The 23,323-nt window shown below is 42.5% G+C and overlaps 1 protein-coding gene across 2 annotated transcripts in view; it reads left to right on the top strand.

Moving 5' to 3' along the window:
• Positions 1-6,787: 6,787 nt before the first annotated feature.
• EGLN1 (egl-9 family hypoxia inducible factor 1) overlaps positions 6,788-23,323 on the top strand; it is a 63,124-nt gene continuing 46,588 nt past the window's right edge. The window contains exon 1 of one of the 2 annotated variants that reach the window (XM_070782214.1): positions 6,788-7,960. In XM_070782214.1, the coding sequence (XP_070638315.1) occupies positions 7,088-7,960 (873 nt within the window). In that variant the 5' untranslated portion in view covers positions 6,788-7,087. The remainder of the gene's footprint in view (positions 7,961-23,323) is intronic. The other variant, XM_070782213.1, reaches the window with a different exon arrangement.

Raw genomic sequence — 23,323 nt, 5'->3', positions numbered from 1 at the left:
CATGAAATTAAAAGACTCTTACTCCTTGAAAGGAAAGTTATGACCAACCTAGACAGCATATTCAAAAGCAGAGACATTAGCCAACAAAGGTCTATCTAGTCAACGCTATGGTTTTTCCAGTGGTCATGTATGGATGTGAGAGTTGGACTGTGAAGAAAGCTGAGTGCCAAAGAATTGATGCTTTTGTACTGTGGTGTTGGAGAAGACTCTTGAGAGTCCCTTGGACTGCAAGGAGATCCATCCAGTCCATTCTGAAGGAGATCAGCCCTGGGATTTCTTTGGAAGGAATGATGCTAAAGCTGAAACTCCAGTACTTTGGCCACCTCAATTGAAGAGATGACTCATTGGAAAAGACTCTGATGCTGGGAGGGAGGGATTGGGGGCAGGAGGAGAAGGGGACGACAGAGGATGAGATGGCTGGATGGCATCACTGACTCGATGGACGTTGAGTTTGAGTGAACTCTGGGAGTTGGTGATGGGCAGGGAGGCCTGGCGTGCTGCGATTCATGGGGTCGCAAAGAGTCGGACACGACTGAGCGACTGAACTGAATTGAACTGAAGAGAGTAGATCTTAAAAGTTCTCACCACACACAAAAAATTGTAATTGTGTGGGATGATGACTGTTAGCTACACTTACTGTGGTAATTGTTTCACAAAATGTACACATATTAAGTCATTATATTGTACATCTAAAATGAATACAATTGTCATATATCAATTATAACCCCAAAAAATAAATTTAAATAAAAAGATGAAATGGAGGGAATTCCCTGGCAGTCCAGTGGTTAGGACTCCACACTTTCACTGCCATGGGCCTGAGTCCAATCCCTGGTCAGGGAAACAAGATCTCCCAAGCCACACAGTGCAGCCCTCTCCCCAAAATAAAAGGCAAGGTAGGGAGGCCACAAGAGTATAAAAATGTTGATAATTGTTGAAGCTGATAATTATTGACCTAATTAGGACTGAGGTTGATTATACTATTATCTCTATTTTGGTGTATGTTTATGTTTTTCTACAAAAAAGTTACAGAAAAAATGGAGCTGTTTTTAACCTGGGATGGTGTAAGTTACTGATTGGGACTACATTAAAAGGTGGTTCAACATTAAGGTAATGTTTGTTAACAGCAAAAACACAACTCACAGTGTAATTACATCAACCGATTATATTTACTCATATTTTATAAATAAATAAGTGAATGAAAGTGAAAATCACTCAGTTGTGTCGAACTCTTTGTGACCCCCTTTGGAATTCTCCAGGCCAGAATACTGGAGTGGGTAGTCTTTCCCTTCTCCCGGAGATCTTCCCAACCCAGGGATTGAACCCAGGTCTCCCGCATTGCAGAATTATAAATCATTATAATGAGCAATGGTTGTAAAGTTTCACGTTATATTTCCTGAGATGAGATGATTGATTATTAACTGGATTAGTGGGTAAGTTTTAAATCATTAGCTGATAAGGTGGGTGATAGATAAATTTTCCTGCGTATACAGAAAGTCTATCTAAGTATTTTATTTCATAAGGAAACAAGCCCGGTGAGCAGTAAAGCTGGTTCAACTACGTGGAAAAACTCATAGCTCATGTGTGCCACTGGCAGAACCCCCAGTACAGGGAAGAGCAGGTGCTGTTTTCCAACAACACCTCCTTGTGTGTGTCCCGATACTATAGTTAGAAAATGGCTCGAATTTTTAGTTGCTTTTCCCAGAACTCAAAGATCGCTTTCCTGTTTATCTTGGTGGGATGCCTATATTATACTTGTGATTTTTCTGCTCTCTGTAACCTATTAAAACAAGATTGTCACAGATGGGAAAACAAGAGGTCATTAGTTAATAATCAGATGTTTGATTTCCTGAGCAGAAAAGACACTCTGTTGTGCATTTTAAACATTTTTAAAGGAGAAATAGGACTAGTCCCTTGACGACAAAGCCTGTTCACTGGGTTTTCCTCAAGAGTCAACATAGTCGCTCTAAATTCATTTCCTCATTTAACTCTGTCCTTTGCATTTAACCTCAGCTCTGCCTCTTTTTTTTGTTTTTGGAAGACTCTTGTCAGTTCATAGAGGTTACTGCTTTATAGTTTCAGTAAACATTGCCAGAAGAACACAGGAAAACCAAAGAGGTGTTGGTCCAAGTTGGTCTGATATGGTGATGACAGCAGTTCTACTTTTTTAATTCTTCCTTCAATTTTTAGAACAGTTGATTTTGATTAGGTTGGGGGAAGGGAATGAGTTGTACTAATTCCTGGCTTGGGGAAGACACAAGCTCTTGTTCTCCCTGAAGCATTAGGTAACACTTCTAGTGCTACTCACCTCATTGCCTTACTCGTTTCATTTTCTATAAATGGACATAAGAATAGTCCTCATCTCATGGTCATTATAAAGATTAAATGAGTTAATACTTGTAAAATGTTTAGAACAGAGATTTTGGCACAAAGTACCCTCTATAGGGTTTATAACATAAATTCCTGCATGGCAGTGTAGATCTTCTCTATAATATTTGAATAAATGACAACAGCTACATTGTTGGGAGTTCTAGGATCTCCTTGGTGAACAGGTCATTCACTGGCTATTGCATGGTCAGCAGATAGTTTGGTGAAACTTCACTAATTTGGAATGAGTTCACAGATTATTAAACCCGAGTAAGTGAAAACTCTGAAATCACTGATCTTTGCAAATATTTGAAACATTTTATATTCGTTCTACTCATGGAAATGTTGAAAGTGTCACATTTGACTAAGTATCTTCAACATACATACATGTTTATCAACATACATACATACTAAACATACATGTTTAGTTTGTGATTTTGTATACTTAATTGGAACAAAATGAAAGCTAATAAAGGTTTTGATATGGACAGCTATTAAGTAGATATCAGTGAAATATATGGAAAAAGAACACATCAGTTCAGTTCAGTTGCTCAGTCGTGTCCGACTCTTTGCGACCCCATGAATCCCAGCACGCCAGGCCTCCCTGCCCATCACCAACTCCCGGAGTTAACTCAAACTCAACGTCCATCGAGTCAGTGATGCCATCCAGCCATCTCATCCTCTGTCGTCCCCTTCTCCTCCTGCCCCCAATCCCTCCCTCCCAGCATCAGAGTCTTTTCCAATGAGTCAACTCTTCAATTGAGGTGGCCAAAGTACTGGAGTTTCAGCTTTAGCATCATTCCTTCCAAAGAAATCCCAGGGCTGATCTTCAGAATGGACTGGTTGGATCTCCTTGCAGTCCAAGGGACTCTCAAGAGTCTTCTCCAACACCACAGTTCAAAAGCATCAATTCTTCGGTGCTCAGCCTTCTTCATAGTCCAACTTTCACATCCATATATGACCACAGGAAAAACCATAGCCTTGACTAGACGAACATTTGTTGGCAAAGTAATATCTCTGCTTTTGAATATGCTGTCTAGGTTGGTCATAACTTTCCTTTCAAGGAGTAAGCGTCTTTTAATTTCATGGCTGCAGTCACCATCTGTAGTGATTTTGAAGCCCCCAAAAATAAAGTCTGACACTGTTTCCACTGTTTCCCCATCTATTTCCCATGAAGTGATAGGACCAGATGCCATGATCTTCGTTTTCTGAATGTTGAGCTTTAAGCCACTTTTTCACTGTCCTCTTTCACTTTCATCAAGAGGCTTTTTAGTTCCTCTTCACTTTCTCCCATAAGTGTATGTGTCATCTGCATGTCTGAGGTTATTGATATTTCTCCCAGCAATCTTGATTCCAGCTTGTGCTTCTTCCACCCCAGCGTTCCTCATGATGTACTTTGCATATAAGTTAAATAAGTAGGGTGACAATATACAGCCTTGACGTACTCCTTTTCCTATTTGGAACCAGTCTGTTGTTCAATGTCCAGTTCTAACTGTTGCTTCCTGACCTGCATACAGATTTCTCAAGAGGCAGGTCAGGTGGTCTGGTATTTCCATCTCTTTCAGAATTTTCCACAGTTTATTGTGATCCACACTGTCAAAGGCTCTGGCATAGTCTATAAAGCAGAAATAGATGTTTTTCTGGAACTCTCTTGCTTTTTCCGTGATCCAGCAGATGTTGGCAATTTGATCTCTGGTTTCTCTGCCTTTTCTAAAACCAGCTTGAACATCAGGAAGTTCACAGTTCACGTATTGCTGAAGCCTGGCTTGGAGAATTTGAGCATTACTTTACTAGCATGTGAGATGAGTGCAATTGTGCGGTAGTTTGAGCATTCTTTGGCATTGCCTTTCTTTGGGATTGGAATGAAAACTGACCTCTTCCAGTCCTGTGGCCACTGCTGAGTTTTCCAAATTTGCTGGCATATTGAATGCTTCTTTGAATGCCATAGACCTAATAGGAAGTTTCAAAGATACAGCTGGACTACTTTTTAATATCTACAAAAAATTAAATTTAGAAGAATCAAAGTCTTTGTAGAATAATTATCTTAGTAAATGTGAGAATTGTTAAGAATCAGTTATCATTATTATGCAAAAGGAAGTCAAAGAAGTTTTAGATTTCACTTGTATTGAAATTATTTTATTTTTATAATTCACATACATCAAAATGTTTAAAAAGCTAACTTTTAAAAGCCATTTTTAAGACTTTCTAAATTAATCTATTTGAAATCTTGATTAGTGCAATGGCCAGGGCTCTGCTTAGTCGCTCAGTCATCTCTGACTCTTTGTGACCCCATGGACTGTAGCCCACCAGGCTTCTCTGTCCATGGGATTCTCCAGGCAAGAATACTGGGTGGGTTAACATGCTCTTCTCCAGGGGATCTTTCCCACCTAGGGATCCAACCCAGGAATCCCATGTTGCAGGCAGATTCTTTACCATCTGAGCAATTCCTTTTTCTTCTTTCCCATCCCACCCTACCCGGATCTCTCTCTTAAGGCATTTACTCTGAACTCCAGGTTGTCATTATTTGTTTACATTTCTGCCTCCTGCATTGAACTATATACCTCCTGAGTGTATGTAGAGTAGCTATTTCACTGGTGTGACACTGGACTCTCTGGCAGGCAGCATTCTCCTAGTACACTGCCAGGTTTCTCTGTACCTGGAATTCTCCAGGCAAGAACACAAAGTGGGTAGCCATTCCCTTCTCCAGGGGCTCTTCCTGACCCAGGGATGGAACCTGGGTCTCCTGCATTACATGCAGATTACCACCTGAGCCGCAAGGGAAGCCCAATACACTGTTAAACAGTCGAATCAGTAATATATGAAACAATGACACTTTATTTAATAAAGCTCTGAGAAAAATTGGATATACATCTGAGATAGATCCAAGTATTTATTTTTTACAGAGTTGGATTTTTAGTTTGGTTTGGAATTTGAAGCTGTGGACAAAATACTTACTTGAGTATTCCAAAGGTCAAGCTAATTGCAATTACTTTCACCAGATTGGATCCCCAATATACTGTTTACTTATACAGCAGAATTTAATGACAGTTTTAAGTTCTGTGTAGTTGATCAAGAGTTTTTGGATTCAGACCAGTTTTTCTAAAAATATTCTATAAAGTGAATTATAATTCCTTATGGTCTTCTGCTTTTAACCTCACACATTTCAGCTCTTGTGTTGTTCATCTCAAGGACTGCTGGAGTTACCTGCAGTCTATTCAAATGATACACAAGTCTAACACAGCACTTCCCACATTAGCATGTGCTCAAAAGACTGTAAAAATCTAAATCACAGCCCTTTTTATTCTAAAAATAAATGGCAGGCAGAAAGAAACACCCTTGGCTTATTTCTGGTAAGGTTTTTATGTTCTATAAAAGAAAGAATTGTATTCATCAGCATAGCAAATATTTTAGTAACATATTTTTGTTTAAGAAGTCGTAAATGTAGTAACGCCCGCCGCCCCCATCCACTTTTCAGGAGTCGTTGCAGCAGTCTGAGCTTCAGTGCCTGAATGTGGACACTGAAGTGAACATTGATTACCTTAATTAACCAGGTAGCCAAACATTTTTTTCACGAGGTTTTAAACTCGGCAAGATTTCACAGGGCTTAAAAATGATTTTTTAAAAAAATCACACTTCAGTACCTTTAAATTTGGCTCAAAATGGGCGCAGGGGCTTGGGTTGACACCACACAGGTTGACACCATACATTTTTGCTTTTAACCATTCCAGGCCTTCTTGAAATACAATACACCTTGTTTTACATCTTGTTTACAATACACCAAGGAAAAGGAGCCTTGGAATCTTGCAGAATCTGATTCCTGGATTCAGTTTCAGTTCTGCGTGACCTTGGGCAAGTTTCTTTACTTCTCTGAATTTCCGTTTCCTCCGACGCGACTCGACGATGGCAACAGCCACCTTGCAACCTAGTCTGGAGCGCGCCTGGAACACACCCAGTTGGTCCCACACAAACAGCAGCCATATTAAGGCCGCCCAGCTCCGCGGCGATTCCGCGGCCGCACTCTGCCCAGCAGGTGTAGGCACCGTGCGGGGCGCGGGCCCTGCTGCGGCGGCGCGGCCCCCACCCTTCCGCCGCTCGCAGGCCTGCCCCTCAGCGTCCCAGGCTCGCTCGGGGCGGGGTCAGCGGGGGCGGGAGGGGGGCCGGAGCCGGCTCTGAGGCCCGGCTGGCCGAGTGCGGGAGCGCGGAGGCGGCCCCGGCGCCGCCCGGGCCCAGGCGCGAACGCGCGGCGGCTGCTCCTTCGGCCCTCCCCTCGCCCTGCCCCGCCCCCCGCCCGCCCGGGTCGTCGCGGGGCCGTGGTGTACGTGCAGAGCGCGCCGAGCGAGTGGCGCCCGCACGCCCTGCGCTGCTCCGCCGGCCGGGCCCGGCCGCCCGGAACGCTGAGGCGGCGGCGGCCAAGGTGGCGGGTCTCGCGCGCCGGGCCCGCGTGCCCGAGCGGAGGTCGCCGTCCGCCGCGCAGGCCGCGCTCCCTCAGCCCGCGGCAGTGATGAGGCGCTGAGGCGGCGGCCGGCGCTGCGCGGCGCGACCAAAGGACGAGGAAGCGGCCGGGCCGAGGGCGCGGGCGCCGGTCTCCTGAGGCGAGGGGCGGCGGGCGCATGGCGCAGTGACGGCCCCTGCTGCTCCGCCCGCTCCCCGGCCCCAGGGTAGGCCGTCCGGCCGCCACCCCTCCTGCTCGGCCGCCGCCTCCACTGCCGCCGCAGTCGCCGCCATGGCCAATGACAGCGGCGGGCCCGGCGGGCCGAGCCCGAGCGAGCGAGACCGGCAGTACTGCGAGCTGTGCGGGAAGATGGAGAACCTGCTGCGCTGTAGCCGCTGCCGCAGCTCCTTCTACTGCAGCAAGGAGCACCAGCGCCAGGACTGGAAGAAGCACAAGCTCGTGTGCCAGGTCGGCGAGAACGTTCCTGCCCCCGGAACGGGCGAACAGCAGCAGCCGGGCCCCGCGCCGCTGCCCAGGGCCACCGGAGCCAGGGAGGCCAGGAAGGCGGCGCCGCGCCGGGATCGAGCCGTCGAGACCGCGGGCCCGCGGGCCCCCGGAGACGCGGCCAAGGCAAAGGCGAAGGCCAAGCCCACGGCCGACCCCGCGGCGGCCGCGTCCCCGCCCCGCGCGGCCCCGGGTGGTCAGGGTCGGGTAGCGGCGGCTGCCGAGGCGGAGCCCGCGAAGGAGGACCTGCTGTCCCGCTCGTTGCTTAACACGCCGGGCGACGGGCTGAGCCACGGCGGTGGCCTGCGGCCCAACGGGCAGACGAAGCCGCTGCCGGCACTGAAGCTGGCGCTGGAGTACATCGTGCCCTGCATGAACAAGCACGGCATCTGCGTGGTGGACGACTTCCTCGGCAAGGAGACCGGGCAGCAGATCGGCGACGAGGTGCGCGCCCTGCACGACACCGGCAAGTTCACGGACGGGCAGCTGGTCAGCCAGAAGAGCGACTCGTCCAAGGACATCCGAGGCGATAAGATCACCTGGATCGAGGGCAAGGAGCCCGGCTGCGAAACCATCGGGCTGCTCATGAACAACATGGACGACCTGATCCGTCACTGTAACGGGAAGCTGGGCAACTACAAAATCAATGGCCGGACGAAAGTAAGTGTGTGCTAGGGGTGGGCGCGGGGCGAGGAACGCAGTTTGTGTGTGTAAAAGGGATTTCCTTCTTGTGCAGCAACCCGTGGAGAAAACGGATATCATCCACCTACTACCGGTTCACGCACTTGGTCTAATTGTCTGGTCTTCTGTCTAAATTTAGGCTCCCCTTGAACGCTGCTGTTTTGTCTCCTCCATTACACTGTTTTAGTCGCTTCAAACGTCGCAGGAGTTGTAGCCGCGCGATGGGGATTATCGGAGTGCAACCCAGAGCAAGTGCTGGGTTCTACCTCCGGCTGATGTTTGCATCGGCTCTTCAAGTCCCCATGCGCTTTGAACCACTCATCAGACTCTGGCTTACACAGTCCAAGGTTGTGTGTTTAGTTAAGAATCTGCCAGCTGACCACAAAAAGGTACATTTAAAATAAGCATGTAGGCCAAAGACTCCTTGCATTCAGGAAGAGCTTGGCTTCTCCCCTCCCCCTCTTAGAGCTCGCATCCATCTCCCTGTCCCTACTCTTTTGAAACCCATTACTTAACAGGAGAAGAAGTATTTCCGTTTTCAGACCTCTCTGTGTAGGTAGGTTACATTTTTAGCATGGGTTTCCTTTATTTGCTTTTGTTAGTATAATCCCTTCTGTTGAAAAAGAACTGTTTAGCTTTCTGGAAAAAATACGGAATTGGATCATGAGGGAGGGCTCACTCTAACGTCTCAATTTGATGAAATCTCTTTGTTTTCTCTTGTAGATTTTTCCCTAACAGATTCTTTCATTCCTACCTGGTCTAATCCCTCTTCCCTCCTCAGTGCAGTAAATGATAAACTCTTTCCTTCTTTATACTCTCCGTTTGACTCCCCAGGTCTTAGTCTTTTCTTTGTATCCAGTTCCACTCCAGGCCACTCTACTCCACCTTCTTCCACCATCCATCTCTGTCCGATATTGTGAGTTTGAGGAGATTGTTTAAAGAGGTCATCACACGTGGGTGTTTATACACAGACACTGAATCTTCCCAGTAGTTCTTTTGTGTGTGTCGCATCATCTGTTTTGGCAGTCATTATGTGTGATTCAAGGCTGAGCATAGGCAATAAGGAAAGTTCTAAACATGAAAATTCGGTGAGAAAATACAATATAAAGTCGAATTTGTGAACTGCTGCTTCGCTGTTGGATGAAGGCACACGTCTTAATATCATACAGTCTCAAAGAAAAAAGTTGAACGCTTACTAAACTTTAAGCTGGAAGGAAAAAAGGGCCTGATTAAACCTCAACTTTGGTCTTTAATGAAATTTTCATTTATATGCATGTATATTTTTCAACTTTATTATGGACCAAATGTGAATATAGTCATGAACTCTAGAGCAGGAGCAGCTTGAAGGTGTATTAATGTAACAGTGCAAAACTGACCCAAGTATGTATGTGGTTGGGGCACAAGCTTAATGTGAAGTCATGAAAAAGATAGTGTCCTAAATCTTCCTTGAGCTGCTTTCCTTAGTTAATTTAGCTTTCCAAATTAAGCTAAATCCTCTTCTCTCCGATCTTCCTGTTTTTAACTGTCCTTCTCAGGGAAGGAATAGCAGTCAGCCCAGCTGTTACAAAAGTGTCTCCTAATGGGAGGCTGTTAGAAAAGAGCTACCCCCTTCCTGGGAGTGCTTGTGGCTGAAGGGCCATTGAGGTTTTAAATCACCTGACTACACAGATCATGTGAAGGAAGGATGGATTTTAAACTCTTGAGATTTGATCTTAGGCTTGCTTACCTTAATTTTAGAGACACAGTTTCAGGATCTGTGAATAGTCTCAGGGACTCCCTTTCATTGTACTTCTTGGATGAGAGAGGTTTTGGTAATCTTGTTGGTGTGTGATTTTAAGCATTCCTAAAAGAAATTGAAGATGCTTACTTTCAGGAATGGGAAGGTAGTCAAAGTACCAGCCACCATATAATTAGCACTTAGTGTTCTGTTACCAGATTAGGCTCAATACAGACATGGTCGCAGTAATTTTAATCCTATGAAGTAGGTAGTATTATTCTTACTTTATGTTTGAGGATGTTTTAGCTTCTAGCTGGTGAAGACCTACCACTTAAAATAACCTAGCTGGGATTCAAACTTAGGTCATTCAGACATCAAGCCTGGTGCTTTTTCTATCATACTGGATATGGGGAGGATATTAAATGAGAAGATACAGATTGCTTAGCACACTATTGGAACTAAAATTTGGTGTACATATTTTGTGAGAGCATTAGCCTTGTATGTGAATAATTGTAGTTTATATTAGCACTATATAAACAGTTTTAATAGGTGACTATACAGTATTTGTTTCAGGTAGTGACTGAAAAGCCAGTTAAATTTATCTGCCTCATCATGCTTATTTCAGTATCTCTCTCTCTCTTTAAAAAAAAAATTAGTTTTGGCTGTGCTGAGTCTTCATTGCTCTGCGGGCTTTCTCTGGTTGTGACGAGTCGGGGCTACTCTAGTATTCATTGCTGTGAATTCGCTTGTTGCAGAGTATGGCCTCTGGGGTGCGCGGGCTTAGTTGACCCATGGCATGTGGAATCTTTCTAGACCAGGGATCAAACCTGCATCCCCTGCATTGGCAGGCAGATTTTTTAACCACTGGACACCAGGGAAGTCTGTTCGGTGTAACTCTTAAGAGAGGCATAATATATATGGGTGCTGGATATTCAGAACGAATAACAACAACAATTTGATTGCAAGAGAGGGTCTTCAGTTAAGTATTTTATTATCCTTTACAACATTATGGTGACTCTGAAAGGTACTTGCCTCGAATATGTGGTATTTTTCTCAGATTTTCACAGCAGCTCTGTAAAATATTTAGGTTGTTGGTGTATTATACCTGTTTATAGATTAGAAAAGTGAGCCTCAGAAAAGTTAGGTCATTTGTTGGAAATCCTGCAGCGTGTGTGTGTGTGAGTGAGTCTCTCAGTTGTGTCCGACCCTTTATGATGCCTTGGACTGTAGCCTGCCAGGCTCCTCTGTCCGTGGGATTCTCCAGGCAAGAGTACTGGAGTGGGTTGCCATTTCCTTCTAATCCTGAAGCATACCAGGACTTAAATTCAGGTTTTCTGACCAAGATTTTATATTCTTCATTTACATTATCTGTTCTGTATGGTCTTTGTATATGTCAGGGCGTGCTGATGAGATGATGTATAACTTATAATTGGATGTGGCTCTTTTGGTATTTTTTTCAATGTCTCCCAAGTTTCTGCTTCCGGTATGCTTATCTGGCCACTGTTTGTCCAGCTACTTTAAAAGAGGACTGGAAGGGAAGGATGAAAAAAGTACAGGAACATGAAGGAGAAAAAAAGGAACATGATGGTAGTCACTGAGTTCCAGTTTCCATTTTCTCTGGTCCTTTCTTGGGATTTTCCTCCTTTCTGCCCTTAAACTGCCCTTTAATCCTTTAATTAATGGATTTTAATGCTTTTTCATACCCTTTCTTTCGTCAAGACGACTTGCTGTGGTGTCCAAGAGGAGGGAATCATGGCCAGCTGATTGTGAAGGGTAATGTTGTGTGGGCTACAAGAAATCATAGGTTCCTTTAACTTGTGGGGTAGAGGAAGAATAATTCAGAGGAATGCAAGTCCTGGGGAAACGAGGAACTGTTCAGTAGGAGCTTCTTAACCACTCTGAAGGAAACCATTTGCCTGTTAAAATAAAACTGCCAGGATCGTATACGTATTTTTCTAATTTTGTCTAAAGCTTACTCTAAGGAATGATAAAACAAGACCATTAACCAGCAGATTGTATTCCTGAGATTTTCCACCAGTCCCACAATTAATTGGGCAGCTCTAGCTGATGATGGCACCCCACTCCAGTACTCCTGCCTGGAAAATGCCATGGACAGAGGAGCCTGATAGGCTGCAGTCCATGGGGTTGTTGAGGGTCGGACAGACTGAGTGACTTCACTTTCACTTTTCACTTTCATGCATTGGAGAAGGAAATGGCAACCCACTCCAGTGTTCTTGCCTGGAGAATCCCAGGGACGGGGGAGCCTGGTGGGCTGCCGTCTATGGGGTCACACAGAGTTGGACACGACTGAAACGACTTAGCAGCAGCAGCTGATGATGGCTTTTAGAGCAAAGGACCGACCTGATCCTTTATCATCACTACCACAGAGATGTGGTGTCAGTCCTTTTAGATACTACAAAGAAAACCAAACAAAACTGCAGTGTATGGGCTCAGTAGTTGGGGTTCCCTGGCTCTAGAGCGTAGACTTAGTAGCTGTGGTGCATGGGCTCAGTTGCTGTGGGGAATGTGGCTTCCTCCTGGATCAGGGATCAGTGTCTCCTGCATTAGCAGGCAGAGTCTTTACCACTGAGCCACCAGGGAAGCCCCTGAAAGAATAGTCTTAATAGGTTATGACAAACAAGTTCAACTTTGTAGGAAATAGTTTTGTATGGTGAAGTAGTTTACATATAGGGTTCAGTTCAGTTCAGTCGCTGAGTCGTGTCTGACTCTTCGCGACCCCATGAATCTCAGCACGCCAGGCCTCCCTGTCCATTACCAACTCCCGGAGTTCACTCAGACTCACGTCCATCGAGTCAGTGATGCCATCCAGCCATCTCACCCTCTGTCATCCCCTTCTCCTCCTGCCCCCAATCCCTCCCAGCATCAGAGTCTTTTCCAGTGAGTCAACTCTTAGCATGAGGTGGCCAAAGTACTGGAGTTTCAGCTTTAACATCATTCCTTCCAAAGAAATCCCGGGGCTGATCTCCTTCAGAATGGACTGGTTGGATCTTCTTGCAGTCCAAGGGACTCTCAAGAGTTTCTTTAATTCTAAAGGAGTTTCATTTTAAATTAACAGATTGTTGTTTAAATGTGTATAACTCTTCCCTTATCTACTATCTAATAAGCCTCAGAAACGTCCTGAAACACCTTAGTCACCCAGGAGGAGGCCATCTGAACTCAGAAGGATAGTGGACTTTGTGCTGCGATGACACCTGGGTTGGATCCTGGATCTGCCAGTGTTTCTGTGTCCTTGAGCCAGTTGCTTAAGCTTTCTGAGCCTCAGTTACTCCATTTGGAAAATAGTGTTAAATGATGCCTGCCTTTTCTGTCTCTCAGGCTTCCTGTGAGGAGTGTGTATAATCAAGCCTGTAAAAGCACTTTTTAAATTGTAAAGCACTATGCAAAACTCTTTAACTTTTCTTATTAAAAAAAATTTCTCCTTTTCTGATTTCTTTCTTTAAAAGAGTTCTGTGCTTTTCTTGTCTTTCCCTCTTTAATAAGCTGGAGGAAAAAAAGACTTAGAATGATCACCCATTTTTGACTTCCCCCTACACACACACACACACACACACATACACACACACACTCTTTTTTAAAGAGAGGAAATAAGTCCCGGAGAGGTTAAGTGACTTGTTCAAGGTCAGAGGGCTGGTGAGTGACAAAACTGACTGACTTTTTGACTTACTTCATTCTTGTATCTGCAACTTGATGCCGCATCTCCTATAAAAGTTAACTATTCCCACTTAACTAATTTTGGCGTGTTTTGTGCCATTTTTGAGGCTATGCTTGAACATTTATGACTTCCTTCTCCCTTTTATTCCCATCACTCTACGGTTTGTTTGGCTTATCTTATAGTCTAGTTAAACTTTCCTCCTCTCTCTAACTCCTCCCTGACCGCCCTAGGTGTTCTTTATCCACCTCTTTTTTTTTGCTCTGCTGTTAAAGCCGTTTTCCCTGAAGCAGGCCTACTGTCTCTCACTTCCTTAGTTGGAACTGTCTTCCTGCTCTGTGTTTCTGATTTATGTGTTCATTCTCTGCTTTCCTTTCCCCCTTTTCCCCTATCAGGCATGAAATCTGTCTTTGTTCATCTTCTAGCACGTTTTCTGAAGCCTGAGCCTTCCCAGTATGCCTTTGGATTGATGTTATCAGCTTAGTTGTTTTTATTTAATTTTTCTCTTTAGGCTTTTAAAGCAGCACCCACTGTTTCAGTCTGCCTTTCATTTGCACACATTCCTGGACAGCGTTTCATAGATGCATTTTAATGCTGCATTTGTATTCTACCTCCCTTTCCACTTTGCCCTGTGTCTGCACTTGAAACATTGTTTGTGACTACAGGATGGCCTTCAGATCATATTGAACCATATTCATAGCTTGTCTTTGACTCTTTCTGTTCCAGCTAAAAACTTTCCATTCTAAGAAACAGTTAAAAAAAAAACTGACAAATGATTAACCAAAGTCTTCCCTTACTTTGGTTTGTTTCATACCGTATTTCTTAATCCAGACTCTTTATTTTCAGAACCAAGTCACAGTTTTTATTTCTTTTTTAAAAGCGTGCTTATTTCTTTTTGGCTGTGCTGGGTCTTGGTTCTTGCACCCGGGCCTTCTCCAGTTGTGATGAGCAGGGGCTTGTTGTAGCTGCGGTGCGTGGGCTTCTCACTGTGGGAGTTTCTCTTGCTGGGGAGCACAGCTCTAGAGAGAGTGCTCAGCAGTTGCGGTGCAAAGCTTCTTTGGTCCGCAGCATGTGGGATCTTCCCAGATCAGGGATTGAATCCATGTCCCCTGCATTGGCAGGTCGATTCTTAACCACTAGACTCCTAGGGAAGCCCCACAGTTTTATTTCTGAAGAGCTTGGATAGTATCTGTACCCTTTGTCTGTTTGCTCATAGAAATCACTATAAAATTTTCTTAGGTTTGGATTTTTCATTTTCTTTATTTAGTGTCCCCAGTCCAGTTTCTTTTCCAAAGCAAAATACATGTACTCTTGGCTCCTCCTTGTCATATTCTCTGAGTCCCGTCTTGATAATCTTTTCATTTGTTTGTTGATTCACCAGATAATATGAAGTAAGTACTTTCTATGCACAGGTGCTATCCTCAGGGCTAGGAGTACCTGAACAACGGGAACAAAAATGCCCCCATTCTCATGGAGCGTAAATTCCCCTTGAGGTGTGGGGTGGGGAGAGGGAGTTAATAAAGAGATGTGTAAGTAAGTACATGATATGTTAGATGGTAAACATTAAGACAAGAAATTGAACCGGGTAAGGACTGAGTGATGATCAAGGCGGGTATTTTTTTACGTAGGATTGGTTAAATGATATATTTATAAAAGACTTGAATGAGGTGAAGGGGGCTGGGTTCTAGGGAAACATGGGAGAAGAACATTCCAAGTAAAAGTATTAAATAGCCAGAACAGTGACCCTGACGTGAAACGTGCTTGGTGTGTTCAGAAAACAGTGAGGAGAAAGTCACTGCAGTCACAGTGGAGGGAGAGGGGGAGGGGGCATGATAGACGTGGTCAGTGAAGAGGGGGCTGGGAAACAGGGTCATTTATGGAATATTTCGACTCTAAGCCATGGCGAGAGCCCTGGGTTCTATCCTGGGTGCTGTGGAAGGCCACTGGAGAGTTTGTTCTGGAAGATCTTGGTGGCTGCTGTGTGAGAGTACACACAGAACCAGGAAGGAAATTCTTGCAGTAGCCTTGGCTCTAGGAGGTGGTGGCTTTCGTTAGTAGCTGCAGACCTGCGAAGAATTAGTTGAATTCTGGGTATATTTTGAAAGTAGAGTCAGTGAGATTTGTTTATGGATTAGATGGAGGAAGGAGAGAAAGGAAGGAGTTGAGGACGTCTCCAGGTTTTGGCTTGAGCAATTGGAAGGAAATAATTACTGTTTTATCTTGCTCTGACTCTCCTGCATTTCTCCTCTTGCCCCACTTTTTAACCTTCCATTTATAGCAGAAATTGTTGACACTTATTTCGCAGCCAAAGCCAGAAGAAAAAAGTTCCATGCTCTACTCCACATTCCTTTAAGCTGGCTGTGCTCACTGCTACCGCTGCTGACCTCCCAGCGCCATCCTCCCCTTTCCAGAGGCTTTCTGGCATCTTCACCCTGTGCTCCACGTGCCCGCCCTGGGGCTGCTGTGGGATCCTTGCAGGACGTCTTGAGGTGCTTCTGGTGCTGTCCACAAGTAGGGTTGTGCTCACTCAAGATGGCTTGTAGATACAGATCCACATAAAAAGAATTGTATAGATTCTGAAATTTAGGGAAAATTGTAGAAAATTGGATGGTTCAACGTGAGAGACAAGCATGCTGCTGCTGCTGCTAAGTCGCTTCAGTCGTGTCCGACTCTGTGCGACCCCATAGACGGAAGCCCACCAGGCTCCCCTGTCCCTGGGATTCTCCAGGCAAGAACACTGGAGTGGGTTGCCATTTCCTCCTCCAGTGCGTGAAAGTGAAAAGTGAAAGTGAAGTCGCTCAGTCGTGTCTGACTCTTAGCGACCCCATGGACTGCAGCCTACCAGGCTCCTCCATCCATGGGATTTTCCAGGCAAGAGTACTGGAGTGGGGTGCCATTGCCTTCTCCGGAGAGACAAGCATAGATTTAGATTAAACTTCAGAATAAAATTAGGAACAGAACATCTTCATTTAAGCCTGCTCTTGGAAGTAAAGTCACTGTAGAAAATTGAGGGAGAATGACCATAAAATATCAAAAGTAATTCCTGATATATTGGTGCAAACAACTATTTTCTGCCTTTTTGCTTCCCTTCTCTCTCCTCTCAGTACATTTGTGAGTTCTTTGACTGCTTTATGCTCCCACAATTCAGATCTTCCACATTCCTTTGCATCTAGCTTAAGTCCCGTTCCCCATCCCCGTTGTCTCCCTCAACTCTGAACCTCCATTGATCTTGCTTTTCTCAAAAACTTTATATATCTTTTATTCCTGAAGTATCTTCTTCAGAAAGTTCTAAGGACAAGGTACTGTTTTATACTCTTCTGTCTTACACAAGACAGAAAACCTTTCATTGTTCTTGTTATTTATTACTCACATGTTAACATTCAGTGAATTGCCCTCAACCTGTACCTCTCTCCTCTGCTGCCCCTCTTTCCATGTCATCTGACTACAGTCAGACTTTTTGAAAGTCTATGAGCATTTTCAGCCTATTGTGGTCAACTCTCCTTTCTATGCTTACTATGCTATTTCTAGTCCCTATTTTCCAGATAAAAATAACCCAGGCCAACATGGCATGAACTATTTTTAACTGCAAGTACTGGGAGAAAGTTCTGAAAGTGAAATGAAGTTATAGCCACTGTGGTAGAACCCTACACATCCATGAATCTCATGGGGAAAGGCATGTACATCTCTCCTCCTTCAACCCCCAGTGAGAATCCCCAGGGAACATGTGTCACTTTAGAACAAAGCTACATAGTAGACGTGACATTGAAAGTGACCTGTCACACGCTCCTCTTGAAGCTTGTGCCTAGCAAGCTGACACAGAGCTCATCATGTTTATACCATGGGATTGATGTGCAAAATAAGTTTTTCAAGAGCAAAATTATCATAGTTTTGATTTGGTTTTAGTATTTGGTAATTTATTCAGAATTTCGGATCACATTAAAGGAGGTTTAAGAGTTTTTTTTTTTAACAAGAGAAGGCATGAGTGAGTTAAACAAGATGAGAAATATTTCTTTATGATCAGAAAATCTGTGGGTTTAGCCACGTTCGTGTGTTTAGTCAGCTTCGGGGAGACGGTTGATTTGCTTGTGTTAAAGGGGGCGGTGCACATGATAGAGACTGTGCGGTATAAAGGTCATTTGAGTTTGGTCTTGAAGTGCATTCATACATTTTATGCTTAAAAAGAATTTCACTTTCCAATTTTGCTTAACTGTGGTATTTAAAATGTATTTTCATTCTCTGAGAACAATTTTTTAGGTGGAAGAAAGAAGCCAGATGATGTACTATTTCACCACAGATAATACGTGTGCAAAGAATGGGCATAGTTGTGGATGATTACATCCAGAGTATTTGGAATCAAATCTCTAAAACAAAATTTCAGCTAAAAATCATGTACAGTAATAAAATAGCACCCTCTATAATAGTTTACAGGGTTTTTTTTCCCCCCAAGATGATTATATACACTTGTTTGTAGCTTTGTTTTGTATCTGGACCCCTTTAGGTATCTAATGGTAGCCATGCACCTTCTTACTCTAAAAATGAACATACACGCCTGTTTTGCTTACACTAAAGCCTATCCATAGATCCTATAGTAAGAATCTCTGTTTTAAGACGAGTTCTAAAGAACAAAACAAAACATTTTTAAGCATTTCATGTCTGGTTATGGTTTATTCGGTTGCTGTTGTTGCTCCATGTCCACAGAACTATGCTTTGAATCCCCTCCCCTATCCCATGATAATAGTCAATTTAAGTTATAGAGACCCAGATAAAGGATCTATATTATAACTTAAATCTAGTGGTGTATTTCGGACACGACTGAAGCGACTTAGCAGCAGTATTGGTGTATATGTACAGACTTCGGAAAGATGTTTGCCTTGTACTGTCTGGCTGTAAAACAGAACAGAATTAACTGGTGTGTACCAGGATGGAAACCATGACCTCAGCAAGAATGCCTTCGCAGAGGACACACCTCCACAAGCACGTCTGCTAGGTTATCCTTGCTTTAGAATTTTGGATGTGCAGTTTCGGCATAAAAGACTGAGGTTATTACCAACAAATAATACTGGATTAGGATTCTTTCTCTTCTTCTTTCCCTTCACACTTTACACTGTCTTGTTTCCTACTCCCACTGAATACGTTCATGTATATTTCACTTTTTTTTTTTTAACTTGTAACTGGCATGTCAGTAAGATTAAATCTGAATTTTTTTAAAAATAGAAACTGTGGTAGTAATAGAGCACTAGGGCTGGGAGTGGGGAGCAGTACCCTCATAACAAAAGTGAAACTAGGACTCATATTGGTTGGTTTTGTTTTTATTAAAAATAGATCCTATAACTGTTAGATTTGAAGGATCTCTTGATAGTTTTGGTAGAAAATATTTTAAAGATGTGTGAGAATAATTTGTCCATCTTGTTTTGAGGAACTGTGCTTTGGTGTTGCATAATAACTGTGAACTTGGTCTCTGATATATAAAGATTCTCTCAGGTGTTTCTTTGTCTTAGAAGTGTCTGGGGACAGGGGTGACTGCTGATAGAAGCCAGGAGTGGGATTCGGACCTGCTCGCAAAGCAGTGCTTGTCGTTGGGCTCTCTGAGCCCTGAGCAAGTCACTCAGCACCCCTCCCAGCCTCTTTGTCTCTGAAATGGGAATAATGCTGACCTGATTAACAGGAGAAATGTTGAATCATTGGTGATTGTAAGAAGCTTTTTTAAAAGGTGACTGACTATTTCGCTCTCTGCAGTGCCTTTTTGATCACTAAGCCTTGGTCTTGGCTCTCCTCAACTCTACACCTTTGCCCGCATTCATTGTGTTGGTAAACCTTTCTTGTTCATTTGCTTAGTCGTGTCTGATTCTTTGCGACCCCATGGACTACAGCACACCAGGCTTCTCTGTCCTTCACCATCTCCCCGAGCTTGCTTAGACTCATTTCCATTGAGTTGGTGATGCCATCCAACCATCTCATCTTCTGTTTTCCCCTTCTCCTGCCTTCAATCTTTCCCAGCGTCAGGGTCTTTTCTAATGGGTCAGCTCTTCAAATCAGATGGCCAAAGTATTGGAGCTTCAGTTTCAGCATCAGTCCTTCCAGTGAATTTTCAGGGTTGATTTCCTTTAGGATTGACTGGTTTGATCTCTTTGCTGTCCAAGGGACTTAGCATCATCTTAACATCACATATTCAAATTCAGTTTTAGATTAACAATTCTTAACTTGCTTTTAATGAGATTCATACGTGCCTGCTAAGTCTCTCCAGTCGTGTCCGACTCTGTGGGACTCCATGGTCTCTAGCCTGCCAGGCTCCTCTGTCACTGGGATTCTCCAGGCAAGAATACTGGAGTGGGTTGCCATGCCCTCCTCCAGGGGATCTTCCTGACCCAGGGAGTGAACCCGAGTCTCATGTCTCCTATGTCTTTTTCATTGGCTGGTGAGTTCTTTACCACTGAGCCACCTGGGAAGCCCTTTTAATGGGATACCAGAACCATATTTTTAATTAAAAGAAATCTGTTGTTACTTAGGCAGTTGGCTCATAGCCTTGGCATTGTGGAAACAGACTGGTCAGTTGATAAGGGCACCTTGAACTGAAGGAAGTTCAGTTCAGAAGTTGTGTTATGTCATGGGTAATGAAATAACTCAGTCTGAAGACACCTGTATCAAAGGCTCTTTCTCTCCATGTTCTCCCCTTTAGCAGAATGAAGTCAAATGGCAATGGATATTTTATTTATAATCATTAACTGAGTCATTTAAGGTGCATTTAAAAAATTGAAACCTTTAGATGTTAATTTTAGAGGTAGTCATGCATACAAATGAGCAAGTGCCTATAAAGTGATTGGATCATGTCTCACACAAATAAATTTATACTTATTTTATAGTTATTATTGATATAAACATAGGTTAGATCATTTTGTAATTTGTTGACAGTATTTATCTTATTTGCCATATAGGCTATGGGGCTTTTAAAACAGTCTAAGAAGGTAATTCTTCCTTCTCTAAAATAATGAGGGGGGTTTTTGGAGTAAGCTATTTTTCAGTCATGCTTTATGTCTTTTTTACGTTTAGTAATATTATTTTTTGGCTATTATCATTTTGTAGAATTACTTTGGTGTCTGCACTGTTGAATTTAACTCATAATAATTGTGCTTCTAGTGAAAAATGCATTTTAAGAAGCTCATGTTATCCTCGATTTAAAAAATTGCTTATATTTTTCATATTTTTTCCTAAAATTGATCATTTTTAACAGTTGGAACATGAAACCAGTAAGATATGAACTATTCTACTTACATATTATAGGAAATAACTTTTTTATGTTGACACTAGACAAAATTATTTGTTTACAAATAAAATAAAGCTTATTTGGAATAGAGAATTGAGAGGAGAGTGAAGTTAAATTGCATATGTCCATAGCTGTACTTCTTTTTTAAAGAAACATATGCTATCTAGATATAGAAGAGTGATTTCTTTGAATTTTACAGTACTTTTTATAATTTAATATATTTAGATTAAATACTTCATAATTCCGTGCTTGCTATCTTTCAGTTTAGAAATTGCTGTATATCTTAACTGTAAAGATCTTACATATGAAAGAAAGATTGCTGCTTTGGCACTTTATATGTTGTCTGATAATAAAAATAATGAATTGCTTCAAAATACATGAAGGCAAAACTAATAGAATAGAAAGGGACAGTAGATAAAAATTATAGGTAGAGATTTCAATACTTCGTTCTAGTAATTGTTAGAACCAAGCAAATAGATTATCAGCAAGCATGTATAAAATATTTGAATACTGTCAGTCACCTTGACCTAATTGACAACTATTGAACACCCCTCAAAATTACAGAATAAAATACTTGCTTTGTAAGCACACATGGGGAATAGGCCCTGTGCTGCTGCTGCTGCTAAGTCGCCTCAGTTGTGTCCGACTTTGTGCGACCCCGCAGACGGCAGCCCACCAGGCTCCCCCGTCCCTGGGATTCTCCAGGCAAGAACACTGGGGTGGTGCCATTTCCTTCTCCAATGCATGAAAGTGAAAAGTGAAAGGGAAGTCGCTCAGTCATGTCTGACTCCTAGCGACTCCATGGACTGCAGCCTACCAGGCTCCTCTGTCCCTGGAATTTTCCAGGCAAGAGTACTGGAGTGGGGTGCCATTGCCTTCTCCGATAGGCCCTGTGCTGAGCCATAAAACAGGTCTCAGTGGACCTGAAAGGATTGAAGTCATTTAGAGGCTATTCTTAGACCACAGAAGAATTAAGGTAGAAGTGAGATTGCAAATCTCATATATGTGGAAATTGAAAAACATATTCCTAAAAAGTCTATAAGTCAAAGAAGTAATAGATGTAGACATAGAGGTCAATGGGCAGGAATAAGAATCTAGAAATAGACTCACATTGAAAAATATCAGTTGGTTTTTTGTTGTTGTTTACAAAAACACTAAGCAGGATAGTATTTTTTTTAAATGAATGGTTTTGGAATAGGTGGATATCTATATGGAAAAAGTGAACATGACCTTTACGTCACTTCATGCACAAAGAGTTAAGTCAGAGTGAATCACTGACCTTAATGTAAGACAGATATTTTTAAAAGAAGATAAGAGAAAATCTTTATGACCTTGAGATAGGCAAATTTCTTAAGGCAAAAAAAAAGATGAACCATAAAAGAAAAAAACTGACAAATTGAACTTAAAACATTAAAGCAGTTTGCTTATTGAAAAACACCATTAAAAAAAAAAGACAAGCCCTTTTAGGAGAAAAGGGTTTTATATAATATGTTTTATATATATAGAACATATCTGACGTAAAATAATAATATGTTTTATATTTATAAAACATATCTGACAAAAACTTTTATCTGTAATAAAGGAAACTTTCATTAAACTCAATAACAAGGAGGGAAACAGCCCAACAGAAAAATAGGCAAAAGATTTGAAGAGATAATCCACAAAAGAAAATATGGGAATGACCTAGTACTTGAAAAGATTCTCAACATCATTGGTTATTAGGGAAATGAAAATTAAGGCACAGTGAAAAAGCACTGTACATACACTATAAAATGGCTAAAATTTAAAATACTGACGATACCACCTTTTGGCAAGGATATGAAACAGCTGGAATCCTTATACACTGATCATTCATTCATCACTTGTAGGGATACAGAGTGGTATGACCACTTTGGGCAACAGGTCAGCCACTGCCCCAAAAGTTAAATACATATAGACTCATCATATGACCTTAACTAAGTATCTAAGGATTTCACTTGTAAGTATCTCCTAAGAGAAATAAAAATATATCCAAAGATATGAGTGTTATTCATTATCATCAAAAATAGGAAACAACCCAAAATGTCCATTATCTGGTGACTGGATAAATAAAATGTGGTACATCATACATTGGGATACTCTTCAGCCATAAAGTGAACTACTCTTTTATGCAACAACATGGATGAATCTCAGTAGCATTGTGCTCAGTGAAAGATTGTACCATAAATTATTTAGCTCCTTGTGATCAAAGTTTGGGTTATTTCTTATTTTTTGCTATGACAATTCTGCATCAGATATTCTTAAGGGGAACCTTGTGCATTTTAGTAATGTTTTTATAAGAAAAATTTCTAGAAGTAATAATAGAATTGCTGAGTTGAAGATTTTTATTTACTTACATTGCCAACATTTACTTAATGTTCATTATGTACCACACACTATTATAAGTGCATGGTACATAATACTCCTTCTACCCAGATTTTCTTGTTTAATTTTTACAATAACTGTATGAAGTATAGGTACTATTATTTTCCTTATGTTACAGTTGAGGAAACTGAGGCACAGATTAAAAAAAAAAAAAGTTCCAAGTCACACAGCTAGGGACTTACAGAGCCAGGGCACAAAGTGGGATGGTCTGACTCCAGAGCTTGACCTCCTACATACGACATGTGAAGTAGTTTTCTATTTATGCATGTTTTAGGGGAGTTGTATTTACTT

This window comes from Bos indicus, chromosome 28 (assembly GCF_029378745.1).
Source record: "Bos indicus isolate NIAB-ARS_2022 breed Sahiwal x Tharparkar chromosome 28, NIAB-ARS_B.indTharparkar_mat_pri_1.0, whole genome shotgun sequence".
NCBI lineage: Eukaryota > Metazoa > Chordata > Mammalia > Artiodactyla > Bovidae > Bos > Bos indicus.
This window is presented reverse-complemented; position numbering and strand designations above follow the sequence as displayed.